The 20,417-nt window shown below is 41.4% G+C and overlaps 1 protein-coding gene across 2 annotated transcripts in view; it reads right to left on the reverse strand.

The window, feature by feature from the left end:
• Nucleotides 1-20,417, reverse strand: part of LOC121962859 (lysine-specific demethylase 6A-like) — a 32,329-nt gene that overhangs the window by 10,028 nt on the left and 1,884 nt on the right. Inside the window, exons 3-17 of one of the 2 annotated variants that reach the window (XM_042513176.2) lie at nt 12,733-12,841; nt 12,193-12,242; nt 11,706-11,764; nt 9,606-9,726; nt 8,747-8,801; nt 7,851-7,885; nt 7,120-7,213; nt 6,859-6,985; nt 6,464-6,562; nt 5,905-6,124; nt 3,974-4,111; nt 2,100-2,231; nt 1,585-1,656; nt 1,390-1,497; nt 760-1,140 (exon numbers count right to left, since the gene is read on the reverse strand). In XM_042513176.2, the coding sequence (XP_042369110.2) occupies nt 760-1,140; nt 1,390-1,497; nt 1,585-1,656; nt 2,100-2,231; nt 3,974-4,111; nt 5,905-6,124; nt 6,464-6,562; nt 6,859-6,985; nt 7,120-7,213; nt 7,851-7,885; nt 8,747-8,801; nt 9,606-9,726; nt 11,706-11,764; nt 12,193-12,242; nt 12,733-12,841 (1,800 nt within the window). The remainder of the gene's footprint in view (nt 1-759; nt 1,141-1,389; nt 1,498-1,584; nt 1,657-2,099; nt 2,232-3,973; nt 4,112-5,904; nt 6,125-6,463; nt 6,563-6,858; nt 6,986-7,119; nt 7,214-7,850; nt 7,886-8,746; nt 8,802-9,605; nt 9,727-11,705; nt 11,765-12,192; nt 12,243-12,732; nt 12,842-20,417) is intronic. The other variant, XM_088074782.1, reaches the window with a different exon arrangement.

A 20,417-nucleotide genomic window follows, 5' to 3' on the forward strand; every position in this document is an offset into this window, starting at 1 on the left:
CTGATGATCACTGTGTGCACTGAGATGCTGTAACTTGTGCAGTAATAAAAACATCAAATACGGTTGAAAAATGAAGCCAATGCATTCAGGTCACTTAATAAATCACCTAATAAAGTGTTGTTCGGTATTTGGTTGTCCTAAAAACTTTCTACAAATGTATACATTCAATTTTTTCCATTAAAACACTTTATTTTTTCTGATTTTAAGCATGTTTTTAACAACCAAAAATTTTAGCCATTGCTCTAAATGCATTGTGCTAAACAAGCTAGCATCTAACACAGGGGTTAGCCCCACCCTCTAATCCAAATGTGGTTACTTCTAGCTCGAAAAATCCAAAATGGCAACAGCCACAATGCCAAAAACAGACTTAAAAAAAGGGATGACACCGCAGTAGCTACGTCCATTTTTTCTTGTGCAGTTAATGATTGTGAGCCCTTGCCTTTCCTATTCTTACTTGTGTTGCATCATATCTTGGCTCTGCACCAGACATTAAAAATGTGCGTCAAAATTCCAGCATAATTTAATTTACAGGAGTCTGTGGAGGGATTTCACAGCTTGCTTCATGAAGCCACTTGATGGATTTTCTCAATGGTTTCTGACAGATTTTACAACAGAGCCAAGTAGGTCAGTGGGATAAAACAGAATTATATCTATATACAGTTCTTAGCCGAGCAACAGAGAACCTGCCAGAGGGGATTTTAATTTTTAGGACATGTGGATGCTGTCTTAGGCACTGGAAGAAAAGATAAACAGTCTCACCTGAGAGGAGTTTAGGTGCAGGGCCTGGCGCGGCGTGGCGTCCTGTGTTTGCGTGCTTGTGCAGGTGTGAGGTAGCAGTGCTGCGTCGCCGCTGCCGGCAGGTTGCAGGTAAGGCACGTCTCCGTTGGGTCCTGTGGCCGTGGGCCCTGACTGATTATTACTACTGTTACTACTGTCACCCACAGGGAGGGAGTCTGAGTGTCCGTGTGTCCCGGGGCCAACCGGCCCATTGGCCAGCGGCTGAGGCGGGCACAGGGGCCGGGGGGGGCCCAGGTGGGGCCTGGGGGGGTGGAGGCTGGGGTTGGGGGAGGGGAGGGAGTTGGTGGTGGGGCCATTGGGGAGAGAGGGGCGCACCTGACCTCCTGAGGCATTCTGTCTCATCTGGAAATGAAAAAGATGACAAACACAAAACGGTTAAAATGAATAGATTCAAAACAACTTACATTACTTACATTAAATGCCAAATCACAACAGTGATTGATTGTAAGATTATTGACTTATGATTATTAAGTTTACTTACTCTACCAATGATGGTTCAAGCCTATAAACACCCAGTACACACACTACTGGAATTTCTATAGATGTAATGTAGTGGCAAACAATGTTTAATGCTATTGGTGTTTTTTTTACCTGGTGCTGGTGCTGCTGCATCATGGCGAACTGAGCCTCCAGCTGCCCCAACATCTGAAGCTGTGGAGGCTTCAGGCTGGCCCGGTTACTACGCAACTGTTCCAGCACCTGAAGACGGACAGCAACAAACCCAGAGTTTATGAACTGGAGAACTGGAGATCATGAATAAAGGAAAATGTGAGACACTTTACTAACCTGTAATTTCTGTGGGGAGAGGTACCAGTTGGGAACTGGCTGCTGTGGAGGGTTACTGACCCATGAATCCCCCTAAAACATATGATGAAGATGTGCACAACTTGTAAGGTGTATCTAATTAAGGACACACAACAGATTAAAATGCACAACTGTAACACAGCCCACTACAGACTGAATCACAGTCATTGTTTACAATAAATTCCAGGTAGAAAACCCAGCTTCATGTCCTTGAAATTAAACCACACTGAGCAGAGTGTATGCTATATTTAGAATAATTTCGCTGCTTAACCTTGTTTCAAACAGGACACTAAAGCAGTTATATCAAAGCCACCACACTGCATTGACAAACACATCATTTAACTTTGCAGAACATGGGAGTTGCTGGTCTACTGCTGCCTTGATTCTGTTATGTGTAAGGCAGGGTTCCTGCAGCTTAAGGCAAGGAAGCGATTGTTGTTGGTGTATCGTCACAGTGATTCAATCTATACAAATGATGCTGACATGCTGGTATTTACCTTGCCAGGGCTGGAGGCTCTCCTCCTCTTGGCTGGGCAGGACTGGTCCTCCGCTTGCCCAAGTGGGCCTACATGAGGGGGCAGAGACTGACCCGAGCCCCCGCCCTCTGCACTGTGGTTGGGCTTACAAGCCTGGAGGGGAGAGAGGGGAGGGGATGGAGGGAGCGAAGGCAGAGGGAAGCAAAAGGAGGAAAAGACATAAATGGAAGGACAAAAAAAAGGTCAGAATAGATCGAGGAAAAAAGTGAAGAAAGTTGGGGAAAAATCAAATAGAGGAGGCATTAAAACAGTGCGGCAAGAGGAAGGGCAAAGCAAAGCAAGGGATGGAGAATAAGGAGAAGAGAAAAAAGGAGAGATATATTGTGATTTTTTTGTTGCGTTTAAACAAACAAGCAGGACACGTAGAGCAAAAACAATCCCGTGTGTCTGAAGGCAACGACAGCCCCGGGGAAGCTCTCCTGTTTAGAGAAGTTCATCACTACTGCTTCAAATCATCATAAGCAGCCCTCAAAGTCATTATAATAACTCTGAATGTAATTCCTCACACTTTCTTAATGCACTTTCACACGATTTGAGGCAGGTTATTTTCTTGTGCGTTGTAATAATTTCTTGCTAATTTCATTGCTCGCTGCATTCTTCCCAAGTTTTTGAAAGACATCAAGCCAATTTGCTCAGGTTTCAAAGGACTAAAAAATACCCAAAACATTGTGCATTCAAAACTTTTTCCAAAACTTCCTGTTAATTCTAAAACAATTCCAGGCCTGGAAAACAGTTTTTCCTAATTTCATAACTTTTCCAGCAATTTATTGACTGTGGTAACCCTGTTGCTTTGTTTTGTTATAGCTGCCTTGAAAACATAACTTCTATCTCCATTCAAAACGCACTGACAAGTCAATAAATCAACATATTTCAGAGTCAATAACACGACAGTGACCACACATACACATGGACACGACAGATCTACTCGCAGCTACTGTATGATGGGCATGAATGAGTGGATGAGACACTAGGGGGCGTTGCTGGGGCTTTTTGTGAGCAGCTGCAGGACATCTAAGGTCAACTACTGAAAGGGGAGGAAGATGGACGGAGCCAATGGGAAGCTCTACGGCAGCACGACCTCACCGATCACACTGGGTGGAGGGGAGGGGGGAGGACGGGGGGGCAAAAGCCAAAATTGAGTGTGAGAATTATTGTAAAACACAGCCACTTGACTTGGAATTAATCTATTAAGAAATCTCTCCAAACCAAAGCAGATTAAGAGCAGTGCGGTGCAAGTTCAACACCTAAACGTGGATTTGTAAAAGAACCACAGTGGGGGGGTTAATCCTGAATACCACATCAGATTAAAAACAGGATTAATAGAGGGAGAAATTGAATGGGAAAGAATTAACAAAAAAAAGCCTGCACAAGTGCTTTGTTTGTTTTTGGATTTAATGAGCTGAGCATGATGGGTGAAGCCGAGTGACTACTGAAGAAGAAACGGGGTGCAGGGGCTGGGTAACACTTGGCTGGACCCCTCCGCATTCAAACAGATGCCATAAAGCAGCCTGGACATGTTTACATTTAAAATTGAGTGCAAAAAATGGCTTTAATTTCAGCAAGCATCCAATATGAGCCTGCGCTCATGTTTTAGCGGAGCAAAGAAGCGATTCAATTCGGTTTTGTGCATGTTGTGGGGCGTCTTTAGACAGAGTGGAAGGTGGAGTTAAGCTCAAGTGTTACCCATCAGTATGGACAACAGTGCATGCGCATGTGACCTGCAGGTATGTCTGTGTGTACATTACGTGTTTGAGTGCCTATGTGTCTGTCAAAGGGAGGGAGGGAGGGAGGGGAGGTGGGAGGGGAGGTGTAAGTTGCTCTATCTGGTCTCTCACCTGCTGTGGTGCACTGCTCAGGCCTCCCTGCCTGGAGGTTAGCTCAGCTGGGATTGGTAGACTCCATGCCTCCTCAATAAGAGGGAGCATTTTACTTTTACCCTGTAGGCTACTGAGCTGGGGGTTACTCAACTGAGCCTAGGGGAATGGAAAACGACGTGAAAAAACAAAAAAATAAATAAAACACAAGGCTTTTTTTTTTTGGAAGGAAAAAAAACGATGACCTCAAAACAAGGAAATGATCAGCAATGGTAAATAGGTAAAGGTTATAACACAAGTGAAGTTGATATGCAAACTTGTGTCTTGGCTGGCTAATATATCATGTTCAGCATCAACCAACAACAAGGAGAATGACATTCAGTAACAATAATCCCAGACACAGTCACAGTTCCATTAAAACAAGCCTCTGAGCTTGTCTTAATGCCATGAGTTTATGCTAACACAACTGGTGGAAATGTAACATTCCTTCATGCATATGTAAAGGAAAATGACACTGCTTGGACAAAAATATAGATGGATAAATTAACACATGAAATATGGGGATAGTTAGAACCCCGCTTGTTACATCTTTGAGTTGGCTATCATGAGCTTAAACCTAAAGAAATCTGACCAAAATAATCCTTAAAATAAGGATATTTTTTTACTCTTCAAGGCTGCTACCATATGTACGCAACAAAAGACTCAAAAAAGGTTCCAGTTTGGAGCAACTTCCAGCCAAGCGTGAGTTAAAGGAATAGTCCAGATTTTTCCATAGAGAAGTTTTATGTGTTACATACAGTTGACGTCGATCGTCATGCCCCCAGTTTAGAGAGGCAGTCTCGAGTACTGACACAGAGGCTAAGCAGCAGTATTCTAAACACAGGATACACCTAAACCAATATCTTTTTTTAGGTAGCTAAAATTCATTTGTTGCTGGCCTTATCCACATTGTTTAGCTTCCATGTCGGACTCCAGTCTGCTAAGAACTGGAGGGCGTGCCAACTGACATCTGCTGCATTTAATATCTCAAGCAACCCCACTTCAAAAGATCTAAACTATCCCGTTAAGATCTTGAAAGAATTGGGAGGTATAAAGCCGGGCAAAAATAAAATGCCCAATTTCCCAGAATTTTATTCTAGTCTGGAGTTTTAGGTTCTCTGGGTTCAAAACTTTTGTTTTTGCCACACAGCATTATCTAAATCACATCCCTGTGGAATAATATATTCAGCACAGCTGTGGCTGCATATGGATGCTAGCAAATAGCATCAAAAGCAGGAGAGGAAACAGTGAGAATCCTTTGCTTCCTACACTAGTGGAAGTGTATTTAAAGGTTTAATAAAAGAAAAGGCCGCTGCTGCTGAGGGAGTCAAATCTGCTAGAGAGAAAATCAGCTACTGATCAGTGTCAAAGTTCTGTTTGTGTTTTTGTCTTCTTCATTGAAGCACTAATCGCATGCCCACAATATACATGAGATGCACCAAAGAGGATTTGGTGAAACTGAGTGAACCCCAGAGCAGCAAGAGCAAATAAACAGCAGCCAGCAGTTTTAATGAGGGATGTCCCAAACGGATCCAGACATATTATTGATGGATCTGTGTCTGTTGCATAAATCTGTTTGTCCAGGTACGCCAGCTGTCACATACGCCCAATTAAGCTCTGTTAAAACACCGGCAGTCAACAGCATTGTGAATGAGTGACCCGTGGAGCGCTCAAATCAAATAAACAGCAGCCAGCACTTTCAATTAATGATGTGACAGCGTGTGTCGGGAGCAGAGCAGCAATCAGAATCGCTGATGTTCTCGAAACTTCCTTAATGCAGAGCTGGACATCTGTCATAGATTTAAACTGCGTCACCGACTTCACGGGGACATCCCAACTTTTAAATCACTATCTCCACGCTGGCAGCGTGTGTCTGTGACCACCTCCTGCTTTAACGTCCGCTCTCCACCCACCTGCAGGCATTTGATGCGGTGGGTTAGCGCGGTGGTGTTGGTGCAGCCCTTGCTGCGTGTGGCGTTGATGTAGCACTTTATGGCGTCGTGCGGCTGGTTGCAGGACTCGTACAGCGTGCCCAGATCCATCCAGGCGGCGGCGTGGCTGTGGTCCAGCTGCACAGCGCAGATGTAGGCCTGCAGAGCGTCCATGGGCTGGTTCTGCTGCTGGTACAACACCCTGAGAAGGGAGGAGAGGAGAGGAGAGGAGAGGAGAGGAGAGGAGAGGAGGGGTGGGGTGAGAGGAAGAAAGGGGAAGGTAACAGAAGCACAAAGAGAGGGAGGAATTGATGATGAGGAGAGACAGGGGAGATGAAAAAGCAGAGCAACAGAAGTATAAGGGATAATTAGATGATTGAACCAAGGCTTAATTCAGAATATTGAAGGGAGAACAGATTGGAAAACAATTTAAAGAAGAAAAAATATTTCAAAGATGTCCATTCAGAAACCTTCAGATGACAGAAGTGGCTGACATTCGTGTTTTTACCGGCGTAATGTAACAGAACACACTGAGCCTTACCCTATAGAGCACCAGGTATCTGCACTGGCCTCGGATTTGTCTATGGATTGCCGATAGGAGATGAAGGCGTCCTGGACTTTCCCAATACTAGAGTAGCACCTGCAGGAGACGCAAATATACAAAGATCTTCTCTCTACATATTATCTTAATTTGAACTTCTCTAGATAGCATGCAACATAAGGTTTTATGAATGACGTTTCAAAAGATATGACTAAAACTGAAAATAGAGGTAGGTGGATGTGTTTTATTCATTCAAGCTGTGCCACATTTGCTCAAAATATTTTGAGTCAATAAAAAGATCCGGTGTTTGAGGATACCAGCTGTTCAGCATTGTTCTCCAGAGGGAGAATTGACCCTTCGATTATTCCTACCAGGCAAGTGTGCATGTGACGTACCTGCCAAGGAAGTACCAGGACTGTCCAGAGTTGGGGTCGGCCTCCAGAGATTTCTGCAGACACTGGATGGCATAGCTGTCCCTGCTGGCTCTGTCCCCGAGTTGTTCCACTGTGTGATGCATCCAGCCTGGAAAACATCAAATCAAATAAAACGCTTGTTTTCCGTCTCTCAGACAAAGACAAACTTGAACTGAATGCATGAGTGCAGTCAATACCTGTGCAACAAGTTTTGGAAGTTCCCCTAAGAAGATGTTTTCTTACCTAACTGCTGCAGGGTAGTGGCCTTCACCTGTGCAGGAAGATCCTCCGTCTGCAGGAGGCTCTCATAGGCCTCCTTGGCAGCCCGGTATCTCTTCTAAATTTGGGAAGTTGAGGGGAAGTGAGGAATAAAAGAGGAGAACAATAAGAGGGGAGAGAAAACAGAATAAAACACTAATTACAAAGGGTGAACTTGCTTTAAGAATTCAGTTTGAATCTAATCTGTCTCTTTTAAATGGAAATGTCATCGCAACATTTTCAACGGCCTTCCCCACTCCTCTAAATTTTTCTTCCACTTTTTGCACTCAAACATTTGCTCCTCGCTGGCAACCTAAGACCTTCCACTGCAGCGCTGTGTTCTGACACAGCACAAAAAAAAGCCCCACATTAGCCGTGAAGCGCTCCCAGAGCTGGTGAGAGCTACTGTACTCCTCCACTGAACATAAAGAGAGAGAGAGACCACCGGCATACAAACGAGGGGGGAGACAGACTTTCTTGTTTCCGTGGCAACCCCGCCGATCGACTGAGAGTAATCTCCTATCCCGTCCCGCATGCCACCCACTCACGCACCCTGCTCCCTCCTCAATTTGTTAGCACCTGGTTCGAAATACTAAAAAAAAAAGAAAAGGTCTATCCCCTGCTTGCTGTGATTATACAGCTTTCAATCGGTGCTTATTTTCACAATCACAAATGACAAACAGTCCTTGGGAGAAAAAAAAAAAACAAGCACTTACCTGAATCTCATACAAATGAGCAATGTGGAACTGAACTGTAAAAGGAGAGAAGAGGAAACATGTTAGAGGTTATTTAGCATTTAAGAAAGGTTTCCCACCCCTGCTGAGAGTTAGTCCTCCTCGTGGGATTTTGAAAAGTAGCGCGGCGGTGTCAATAAATAGGTCTCAGAAACCCAAGGCTGCCTGTCTACGTGAAGTGTAACAGAGCAGATAGGTAGCCGTGCTCCTGGCGGCACCTTCCTTTGTCTGGAGCGCTGCAGTGTCTGATCTAAGCTGCCTGAGTGACTCTCAGCAGATGGAGGGAGAGAGAGAGGAAGGGAGGGAGAGAGAGGGAGAGGGAGAGGGAGAGGGAGAGAGAGGGAGAGGGAGAGAGAGAGGGAGAGGGAGAGAGAGAGAGAGAGAGCGAGAGAGAGAGGGGAAGAAAGACGGGGGCTGCCCTTGCTACGTCTGTGTGCGAGTGAGAACAGGAATGAGGGGGACACAATGAGGCAAAGGCAAACAGCGAGACGCCGGAAAAAAAAAAAGGGATATTGCCGTCGCCAAGGTAACAGGTAGCAGGAAAGGGAGAGATGAGATGGCAGCGGCATATCAAATAATGCCGGTGCTCTACCCAGACTGAACCCCGGCAGCTGAGCATAATCTAACACTCAGTGAACACAATGAGGAGTTTAAGCATCCCTGCTGCTGATTCCTTTGTGTGCGGCGACGCTGCAGAGGACTTTACCCTCACAGCATCAACTGATGTGAGTGGTGCAGTCTGTCTGGATATTTATAAACACATAATGTAATGCATATAAAAATGCATCAATAAACTGCATTTTTTTACAAATATAAGTCTTTAATTATAAGCAAACTGCTGAATATCATATATTATGAACAAAAAAAAAGGTGCTTACTTTCAGCTTTGGACAAAGTGCAGGGGTTGGAGTCAATCAAAGCCAGCTGAAAATGCTGCGAGAGAAGACAAAGAGAAACTGATTTAAAGCGCACACTGAATCCCCGAAGCGTAATATCTCTTTTTTTTTTTAATTATTATTCTTTTTATTACTAGTTGACAGGAGCCACTCGGTCATTCAGCAGCGATGACACATTGGGAGCCCCGTCCTTTTTTGTTCTGCACATACAGTGGCATGCTTTTACTGTGAAGCCACCTAAATGACAGTGCTGTTTAGTATTATTGGTTTTGTTAGTTAGAGAAAATTAAATGCAACTGAGCTTCCTAGGACAGGAAAGGGAATTAATCCATGTACAATCAGTTGCTCATAAACAATACAAACTTGATGATTTTCCAGAGCTCACTCTTCTCCCTGACATTCACCTTTTGAATTTTAAATTTTCAAGCCGCTTTTTCGAATCACATGACTGACAATTGCATTCATTAATTCATGGTTTACAGCTGTAAAGACTTTATAGATTAGCTATGGTACACATGTTGCACATTCATTTTGTTTATTTTGTCGAAATACTTCCAAATATCATTCCTATGCTTTATCTCTTCCACAAGCAGTGTTGTGCTGTTTATATGTCCACTGTGGCTTACAACATGCTCATTGCTCAAAGTCTCATTTGATTGGATGAACTTTTGCAGAATGAGCTAACACATACTTACAGGAAGAGAAAACTATCACACCTTTTTATTGTCATATAACTGGCACATGACAAGAGAAATGAACAAGTAACACACGGACCCAGGACTAAAACTGTGAAAATGTCTATTTCATTTTTCTGGGTCTTTAAAGCTTTGGGGGGGTGTACCTTTAGGCTTGACTCATAGTCTGTGTTGACCTTGAACATGAGTCCCAGGCGTAGGTGGATCTCCTTGGCCCGTGAGAAGCCTGGGTCAATGTACAGCACCTCCTGGAATGCTTTAATCGCCCTGAAGGACCAACAGAGAACGTGATGAGGAGGAGGAAGAGCAGCATTTAAAAACAGACGGGGGGAATAAAAACTGTGATATGATCAACAAAGTAAAAAAAAAAATTAAATTGGAATATAAGATAAAAAAGGATTATCAAGGACCAGTTTATAAATGAACTACTACTACAAGGAAACTCGGGGTTCCCAAACATTTTCACGGACAAATTTAAAAAAATTTTCCATGACTTTTCAAGAACCCCAATTTTTTTCTTTTTTTCTTGCTCAGCTTTTTAAAAACATATCAGATTCAAAATATTCAAACATAACTTCAGCATCCCATATAATGTGTTAAAGGACAGTCAAAAATCCAACCATAATTTCATTTTTGTTTACAGTCATTTTTAAAGAAAACATGTCTCTAAAATGTAAGAAAAACAAAACAAAAAACAAAAAAAAGTTTTCTATAAAAATTGCCAAGAAATAGAAATAGAAGAAAACTTTTTTTTTTTTTACATTTTCTATTTCCAAATTTATTTTTAAAATACATAAAACAATGTTTTCTTAAAATAAGGCTAATTTTTTTTTTATTTTCTATTATAACTTTTTTTTTTATTTTAAGATATGTGACTGGTATGATACATTTATATAATTTAATTTATGACATCACAACAAATTTCAATGATTTTTTTTCAAAAGCTTTAAATGGTTAATATTAGTTTCAGAAATATGTGATTGTGTAATTCCATGTGTGAACACGACCCAAGCGGCGGCACACTCTGTTGGGCAGACAGTCGGTGCTCATTCAAGTCACGCTGTGTGTGTGTGCTATCTCAGACTGAATACTAAAGATGCTCCTTCAGCACTAACTGAGAAAAAGAATCCCATTTGATTTTTACTTGATTTGCTGCTTTACAATCAGACAGCCACCGAGTAAAGTAACACTGCAGCACACACTTACAATACAAGTTTTATTTGCTTTATTGTGGTGGCTGAAATGTCGCGGTGTAGCTCTTGCTGTAACAAAGCGTTGCAGACGGCGGGATATCCTTGGCCTTTTCACAATATTGGATTTGGGATACCTCTAGAAGATTATTTCTGACTGTAGTTTGCCTGCAGCTGCTGAGAACAATAGGTGTGTTTGCTGACGCTTGCATCTTGATGCTTTTTATCTGTCCAGAGATTTAAACTGATTCCTCTCTGGCTGTGGTGTTGCCATGGAAACAACATATGATAGCTTGACATGCAGCTGGTAAAAACAAACACATAAACATATACAGAATATAACTGAGCGGTGGGATCCTGTGCATTACTGTAATGGTTAAAGTGCATTCAGCAGAGTTCTGCTCAGCATCAACAACAGCTTCAGTCTCCAACTCCGAGTGGAAATGTGTAACATGACTTACGTGACTTCCTGAAGTCTATGCTGGTTGCCTGGCAACTGCCTTGTAAAACCACAACATGTCATTTTTACACACCAACGTGATGCGCTTGAATAATTGTGACGTCATTTTAAGACGTCACATTTTAAGATATACAGTTAAACACTGGTGGTCAGCATACCTGGCCTTTTTGCTATGCTTTTTAGCAACACATCGCTGCATTTTGAGCTGCGTTTTTGCCAGCAAAGTTGGGCGATTTTTTGGAAACACAATGCTACATTTACAGCGCCCACTGTACAACCAAAATGGGGTGTTTTAGCGCCAGATGACAGCGCTTCCAGCAGCATTTGTGCCACCAAAACGGGGATACTTTCTGGCAATATATTGCTGCATTTCCAGCAGACACTGTGTGCCAAAACAAGGTGCCGTTTTTTAGCGACACACGCAAAATAGACAAAAGTCAACACATTAAACTACTTACTTTTACTTTGTACTTTTTAAAAAATAAAGTCATAATGCTTCTAAGAAGAGAAGATTTTTTTCCACACTTTATTATGAATAAATCATTATAGTGTACGTTTTTTTATGCTAATAAAAAAAAAGCGCAGTAAGTACTCACCACTGAAAGGCATTATAGTGGAAGTAGACCATTCCCAGGCCATACAGAAAGGCAGCATTCTGGGTGGGATGAGGAGATGTGCAAGGTCAATATGACAGTTAGTTCAAATGAAAAGATTACGTATATTTAAAAAGACTAACAAAGAAACTGAATACCCAGTTCACATTGCAATCTCTGAAACTGTGTGTCCTTGTAAACAATTCCATTCATATTTACAGAACCTTGCGGCTCAGATTTCAACAATAACTAGTTATCAATCTGACCACAAAGAAGCACAAAATGACTGTGACACGAAACCTACAACTGCATTTTGCACCGGCACCAAAACGACCTGAGACCATACACGCTTCCTGTGCGTGAGCCAGGGAACGTGTATGAAAGAAAGCAAGAGTGTGTGTGTGTGTGTGTGTGTGTGTGTGTAATTGACAGAGCGTGAGAGTATCATTGACTGAATGTGAAAGTGAGTGTACAGTCACGTGTGTCTTACCTTCCAGTAGTCTGACTGTAAACTGTAGTACCTCTGGTATGCCGATAATGCTGTAATTAAAAGGAGAAGGAACCTTAGAATATATCCACAACACACAGGGCTCCTACAGCTTCGGCAGGTTAGATTTAAGACTTTTTAAGGCTTTTTTTTATTAACATTCAGATGAAATTTAAGACCAATTTTAAGATAACCAAAATTATTATCATTTACTAAGCACTTTTCAGGTTATTTGGGTAATTTCTTCTTCAGTATCTCCATCCGTTTTACTATGTTTCTGGAAGAAATCCCGCCAATTTGCTCGAGTTCCAAAGGGTTTATACCAATTAAGGCCTTATTTTTAGATTAATGATTTCAATGCCTCTTGAGACTTTTTATCAGGCTCAGCAGGAACCCTGAACGCACCACGGAGGGAAAGTGTGCACTCAGCATTTATATCAAATTGGACTGGAGCCAGCGGCATGTCTGCAGATGCTGAACAAAAACGTGTGGAAAGGTTGACTCTGAAAACCTGAGTGGAGGTGAAGAGGAGCGATTACTCACCTTTCGGGTAATCCTCCAAAAGGAGGTTGAAGTGGCCGAGCTGGCAGAAAAGCTCCGGCTCCACTTTGCCCTCGGCCTTAAGGATGAGCGAATCGTAACAGCGAACAGCCTGGGGAGAACACAACGACAGATAGTCTTAACTGTGTGTGTCTGTTATTGTGCATAGAAAAAAAACATGGGGGGAAAGAGCCAGAGCGGGGACTGGAGAGAAAAAATCATTGAGAACTTTTGAAAGTCACAGCATGGCTGACGTCAGCTCCCTAATTCTGGCCAAGTCGACTCGCATTCTTTTCAGCAGATAACTATCAGCCCCAGACCAACTCACAGGAATTGGGTTTGTTGCAGATAAGGACTTATGCTTTAGGCTTTTTTTCTCTTTACTTCCATTAAAGATCTTTCTGCACTGATAAAAAGAAATACAAAAGTAGCTGCTGCCTGCGAGCTACGTCTGTTAAAGGACTACGGCGAGTTTTCTTAAAAACATGTTTTACTAGTTTACTAAAAAACTGGCTTGATGCAGTGCGGAGTATAGCCAACCTGAACCGTTAACACTGACTTTTTTTCTCAACACACATTTAACAGAGCCGCTGCACAGATGTGCTACACACTCTGAAAGTTATAGCTACATCATTAATTTTCATGGGGAAATTTGTCCTGCGTATTTGACCGATTCCAAGTGTTAAAAATCAATTTGCAGCTACAGCGCAGCCCCAAGGGATTTTTTTGGCTTATGCCCAAAAATAAAAAGCAGATGAAAGTCATGCTCAAATGTTTACTGCCCAAATTTTGATGACATACCTGCAATATTGCATCTGATCTAACACATTAGTGTTAAACATGACACATAATAGCATGCATGCAATACACAGGTTATGTGTGAGGGACGGTCGCTGGAGCTCCTCTTTTCTGGCGAACAGTCAATTACTTCCTCTATGATGGCGAGGGAACCTGACTGTCCCTCTGATTGGCAAGTACTCGTTTCTTTTGTTGATTAGGATCATGCAAAAGGAATATGATCGGTTAATCAGACCAGAGTCAGGCAGAGTTGGTTGGGTCATGCCATCGCCATCCGAGGATAAAAAAACCTGCACACACGGGTAGCACAAGCTAACACAACAGAGGCAGCCAACACTGCGCTCACAAACTCACAATGATACCAACCATTAGGTAACATCAGCTGTGTGATGTGTGTGTGATGCTAACACTTAGCCCTGTTACTGAGTGTGTGATGGCAAAAGTTAGCCCTGTCACTGCTCCACAATAAAATAAAATTTTATACACTTTAAATATTAAAAAAAAAAAAAAAAAAAAGAGAAAAAATAGAAAATCAGTATGTGGTGCAAGGTTAGAAATTACCACCCAAATGATGGTAACACATCCAAGTGGCTGCTAGATTTGCTTTACTAACCAGTTCAAAAAAATGTTAGTCTATTAAGTGGATGACAGATTTTAAAATTCACCAGCCAAAGTGGCAGGTGGACACAAAAAAGTCAATTTCCAATCCTGATGTGGGAGTCAATGTTGATAATGTGGCCGCTACCACAAATGCATCAGTGTATGGAAAACAGTGATGTGGTACAGTCATTTTTATTTCTTTTACCTCATAAATAATGTTCAGGCTACAGACACCAACTCACAAGGAGAACACAAATCCAAAAACAACCAACTTTTATTTTGTCCTTCTACAAGTTACTCAGACTTTACATTTATGAGCGACCGCGGAAAAGGCCAACCATCGGAGACGTTTGTCGTTCTAACCAGGAGAAGCAACAGTCAGCGCTGGATAAAATGAGTAGCTGCCACTGAATGTTTTGCACACTGATTATTGGCAAAAATGGGAGCGATAATAAAAATCATTTTAGTCAGCAAACCATGTCAGAACACAGTGCCACCAAATTATTGTTTCACACACTGTAATTCTCACTCTCATTTGCAGAGGAATGCTCAAACTGTAGTGCCAATCTGTCATCAAGGAGAGCAGCGACACCAGCCGGAGGAGGTGAACAAAACAGAGTGCAGCAAAGAAAGGATCATAAGATGAAATACCGATCCCTTAAAAGACATCTGCATCAGCACCAATGAAAAAAAGGATCCATTGACAAACTTATCAAAGGAAATCAAGCATGGGTTGTTCATGTTCTTTCCAACACGAAGGCAAACAAACTTGAGAATGACCTTCTCTGGCACCAAACTTTCTCTGGTGCCACATTGACTTCAAAGATGGGCTCAGCTGGTCCCCGATGCAGAGTGCTGCTCTGCTATTCAGAGCCAAAGAGTCGCAGCTGCACGAGCGGGTGAAACTGACTTCCAAGTTTATACAGAAGTGGATAATATTTAATCTTTCATCTCTCAGTTTATAATGGAGATCATTTTTGCTTTATTTGCAACAGAAGCCCAATCGATCACCTTTAACCTCCAAAACACAGAGGAGCTGCTGTTTGCTCTCGGTGGGCAGCGTCGTCACTGCCAAGAAGCTCTTACATAATCAAATGCATTGATTATACTTTGTTATCAGGAGGCTGAAAAGTGAAAAATCTATTGCCAAGAAAGCATGCAGCAGATGCAGAAACAAACAGTCGAGAGCACAAGCGATGGAGCGGCTGAGGACAGATGTGCTGCAGCGTCGTTATGGCTCCCTCCCTTCAGATGTGAAGATTTGTTAAAAAAATAACATAAAATGTTGAGGAGCCAGAACGGCCTCAAGCACACAAGCATTCACTCTACAACACTACTGGCAGACACAGGAATGGTCAAATAATATGCCATCGACTTATCGACCGTGGTACGGACATTACCTCTATCATTTTGCTGACCTCGATATTGCCTGTTGTGTGTGTGTTTTTTAATAAATAGATGTAATTTATGGTGCAGTTCTGCTGGAACGTACTGTATGCATGAGCAGCGCGTGAGCGTCGCAGAACCTGTTTTTTTTTTCTTTTTTCCTGCGACCATGTTAGCATATTACCATGTTAGAGCAGCCACACTGCCTCCTTCAGCAGCGCTGGTCAGGTGCGTCTCAGCTGCTTTTCAGCTGCGGTACATCTAAAGAAACGGAAGCTCACCGTGTTTTTGCGTGAGCGGCATATGGCCATCAGTAGAAACAGACATTGAAAATGGACTCTGTGCCACTTAAGTAAACACATCAGCTATTACACTTCCTATTATCAATGGAGAACTATGACAAACACTGAGTCAACGGCTACTGAACAACATTATGTAAGAATCCTTGAGGAGAATCATTTCATCCTGCTCACGTGACATTGACTGATATGACAATACTGAGACAACATAATTATTTTGCCATCTTGTTACTACCACAGGTTTTCCCACACGTTAATTTATTTGTGGCAGTCCGACACAATTAAAAACATCTGCCATCACATATTGATTTCCTATTTTACCGTTACATACCGTTCGGTTAGTGTACTCTGGGCACAAACCATGCAGCAGAACGCCAGGCGCAGTAAAAGTGAAAGTGTGGGTTTGTGAACAATTTTGCCAACCAATCAGCAGGTTCTACCAGCAATCAACAACTGCTCTCTGCATACAATTTCTGCATCCCTGTGATGATGCACCCTTATTTGTCAGGTTTTGAATTCATTGGATTAGCATTAAACAGACACTCCTATTTGGCTATTCTATCCATGTTACAGTTATCTACATTGCCCATCCTCACACACAGGCTATGCTGATGCATGATAGCTTTGCACAAAAACAAGTGAGCTATGCTTCTCAAAGTAAATCAGTTTCTTTACTATGGATCAATTACAGATAACAGATAATTGCAAGAAGATTCAAAAAGACAACTGAATAAAACAAGTTTTTAAATTGCTTGGAACAAATACAACAGGATTTTAACAGATTCTCACCCATCACACACACAACAGGAAATGATTTGGCTTTAACTGCTAAACAATAGCGCCACTGGGTCTATTGGCTTCCACGCACAAAGTATGTCCAGCATCATGAGCCCTGGCTGATTTCAACCTTGGACCTCCTTGCAGTGAGGCAACAGTGCATAACGTTGAGCCTCTATGCAAGTTGCAACACAATCAATGTTTTCAGTTTGAAGCTACATTTGCAGTACGGTCTAAGTTAACTGGAATTCAGGTGCAAAAATTACCACTGGCTGAATTTTACAAGCCACTTAATTGTTTTGGTCTGGCTGATGAGTGAGCGTTATCTATTTAGTTTTTTGTATGGGGCTAATTTTGTACCCTGACTGGAACACACTGACTTTTTCAAAAGTTGCTTTAACATACAAAGAAAGCACCAAAGTCATCTTGTGTTTATGGGCAGTTGCTTTTCAAATTAAGTTACACATTAATAATCCCCGTGGGAAAAACTGTCCTCTGCGATGACCTCTCTTAACTATTTCTGAGCAGAGGTCAGTCACAGCGGAGCACCCTGCCACTGCTTTAGTCAAGGGCGATGCAAGAGCAGTCCTAACATGCACGTGTTTTGGCAAACACAGGAAGAACAGGCAAACTTCATCCAAAATGGCAGCAGTCACCTGCAAAAAAGGATGACATGAAAATAACCACTGATAAAGAAATTCTCACATGTAGAAAATAAAAATAAGAGCACACCCAACTTCAAAGCTTATCTACCGTCTAGTTATTCCAAGCTTACGTCATCGCCACCTAGTTACTGGTCGTGATACAGTGACCTAGTTCTGTCAGAAATGTTGAACCCACAGTTATCAGCATGGAGACAGAGCAACAGTGCAGCTACACAACCAAAGTGCCAGACAGGGTAGTCAATCAAAGTAAGCTCAGAGCAGAAACCTCCAAAAATGTCATAATGAAGAATGTGACAATATGAGACAGCGTACTAATTCTCAGCAGACTCAGAAACAGAACATCTGACATTGGAGGGAGACAGAGTTGATGTAAATTGTTTGTGAGGCCACATTCTGGATTATTTTGTTTTCAAAAGGCTCTCTCAGGAGGGAGCAAAAGAAAACTTCAATGATTCAATGTGTCTGATGCAACACAAGCAGAAATCTTTTAAAGAAGCAAAGAACAGCTTATAGTGTGCTTTCTGTTTCTACAACAACAACTAAGGGTTTCTTTGCCTCTGCGAAAAAATAGAAACCAAAAATGACATACTAATAAAGCTAACCTAAGCCACAGACATAGCAATCTGCAATGCCCATATGTTATATTGTACAGGGTTTCCCGCACATTCATTTCTTGTGAAAGCCAGTGACATTGTTGTAATATGTATAGAGTTAAGTACTGACTGCACCACACTCTTGGAGCGCAGAGCGTACTCAGGGCACAAACGGAGCAGCAGAAAGACAGACGCAGTATGCCAATATTTGTAGTGACTTATGCTTATAGTGGATCCAACACATTCCTCCTCTCTCAATACCCAAACTCTGTGTATTATTATGGCTGCAACTAATATTGATATTCATTGTTGATTAATGTGCCCTTTTTTTAACCCAATTAATTGTTTTTCAGTAAAAAATAAGTAAAATAGTGAAACGTGCCCTGTGCAATTTCACAGAAGCCAACATGACAACTTCAAATGATCCAAAAATCCAAAATTGTTCCATTTAATATCATGTAAGATGAAGAAAATCATCTAATTCTCATATTTAATAAGCATTAAACCAGCACAAAAAATAATAATTTTAAAAAATCCCTAAATTGTTATTAAATCATCAAAGTCAATGCCAATTAATTTTCTGTCAATTGACTAATTGAGTGACTGATGCAGCTCTATTTATTAGCATATTCAATACCAGCCGTCTCTAAAATCTGTATGTGGAAATTAACCTGGAGCTGTAAAAAGACATTAGTCTTCAGCTGTTTTTCTTTTTGTCAGTATAACTGTGTAAACATGTTTGTGAAATTGCACTGTACGGTGTTATACTGACACTGTTTCCCCACCCAAAGCTCCTCAGATCTGCACATCACTAATGGAGCTTCAACTTCCCTTTTGCCTGAAACGACATCAGCCTGTTAACTCCCTGACATATCTGTCAGGCGTCGCTATCTGACTGCAATACCAGCCCTACACACGTCGACACCTGGAGCTGTGAGTGAGCAGGACTCTGGGTAAGTGCCCATAGGACCTGTGTGTATTTATACTAGGGTGTACAAGTACAGGACTGTACCAAGAAAGTCGAGCAACAGACACTGACTATGGAGCAAATCTGGCTTATGAGATTGTCAAATGGTACTGCTAACATAACTACCACTGTCACCGGTGACAAATCTATTGCATATGGCACAAAATAACCTGCACCTACACAAATAGTGACATGCAGATGTTATTTTTAATATGCCCATAATATGCATGTACTGACACAAATAACATTTTACAGGGGACTTCACAAAACAGGCTGGGCTGTTTCAAGAGGGCATTTATCTGGAAGCATCACCAAACAAAGGATATAAAACACTTCACAACTAAACAAACTAAACAAGTCAGAGTTCCATTTCATTTTAACACAATGCAGTATAGGTGCTATATGAATACTGTGAAAGTATCAGAATGCTCCATACACAGAGGAATGCAGACAGTTCATATTTCAGATATTTTGCCTTTAAATAAGCCGTCAGGATTTCCATGAATTTGTGATGTCACAACTACAGCGGGCTTTATGAACCATTACAAACCTAACATCAACATTTCAAAATGGGTCTCACTGTATTTCCTGATGGAATATTTTGCAGTGCATGTGAAAAAAAAAGGGAAAATATAACATCCTTAGTGTTTGTACTTTGACTACATTGCATTGCTTCCTATTTCTATATAAATATGCATGTTCATTGTCCTAATTATTGGTCTCCAAACAGATCATGGCACTGCAACAGGGGCTTGAGACGCAGCTGCTAGACAGAGCAATGATCTGTTTGGTGACCAATAACAATGAAAACAAACATGCATATTAAGATTAAAAAACACCAGGAAGTGATGTAATGTGTGTTTTTTTCTTTTTTTACTTCTGTTTATTGATTGTTCTTTTTTTCCAAAATCCACATACAAAATTTCCTTCTGAACAAATGCCTGTTCATGCTTAAGTGCAAAGAGAATGTACACCTACATGTGTACATACATGTGTACATACAGGCAAACAAGCACAAATAGATAAATTAATACAAAATAAAGAAAGAAAAGAAATGAAGACTAAAAGAAAGTTAAAAGAAATGTATATGAATCTTTTTTAAAAAAGATGTCAGTGGCGTCATTACAGTAATCACAGTGTTATCAAGAATGAGTCGAGGGTTTATCTTATTAAAATGTTCTATAAAGGGTTGCCATGTCAGTAATGTGTATTTTCTTATCAGGTTAAAGGATGTCTCCATCAAAATTGAGACAACAAAGATATAATGGGTTATAGTGTCATTTGGCGTGCCTGACACCGACATCATGACCTTTCCTTTTTTTTTTCCTTGTGAAAATCAAAGCATTTCACAAAGAGGGTGAACATAGGCATATTCAAATGAACAGAATGATGTGTTGTTGTTTTTTTCAACATTAAAGCATGTAAACATGTACTGGTAGAAACCCAAATTACAAGTATGAGCACAAAATGAGCATAATAGGGGACCTTTAAACCATTGCATCAGCTTCTTGGGGGGAATGTAACATGCTCTGCTTTGCACAGTTCAATTCAAGCAAAATACATGAATTGCATTGCATACTATCCATATTCTCTATCCAGTATG

This window comes from Plectropomus leopardus, chromosome 24, assembly GCF_026936395.1.
Source record: "Plectropomus leopardus strain MGB_pleo_1.0 chromosome 24, ASM2693639v1, whole genome shotgun sequence".
In the NCBI taxonomy this organism is placed as follows: domain Eukaryota; kingdom Metazoa; phylum Chordata; class Actinopteri; order Perciformes; family Serranidae; genus Plectropomus; species Plectropomus leopardus.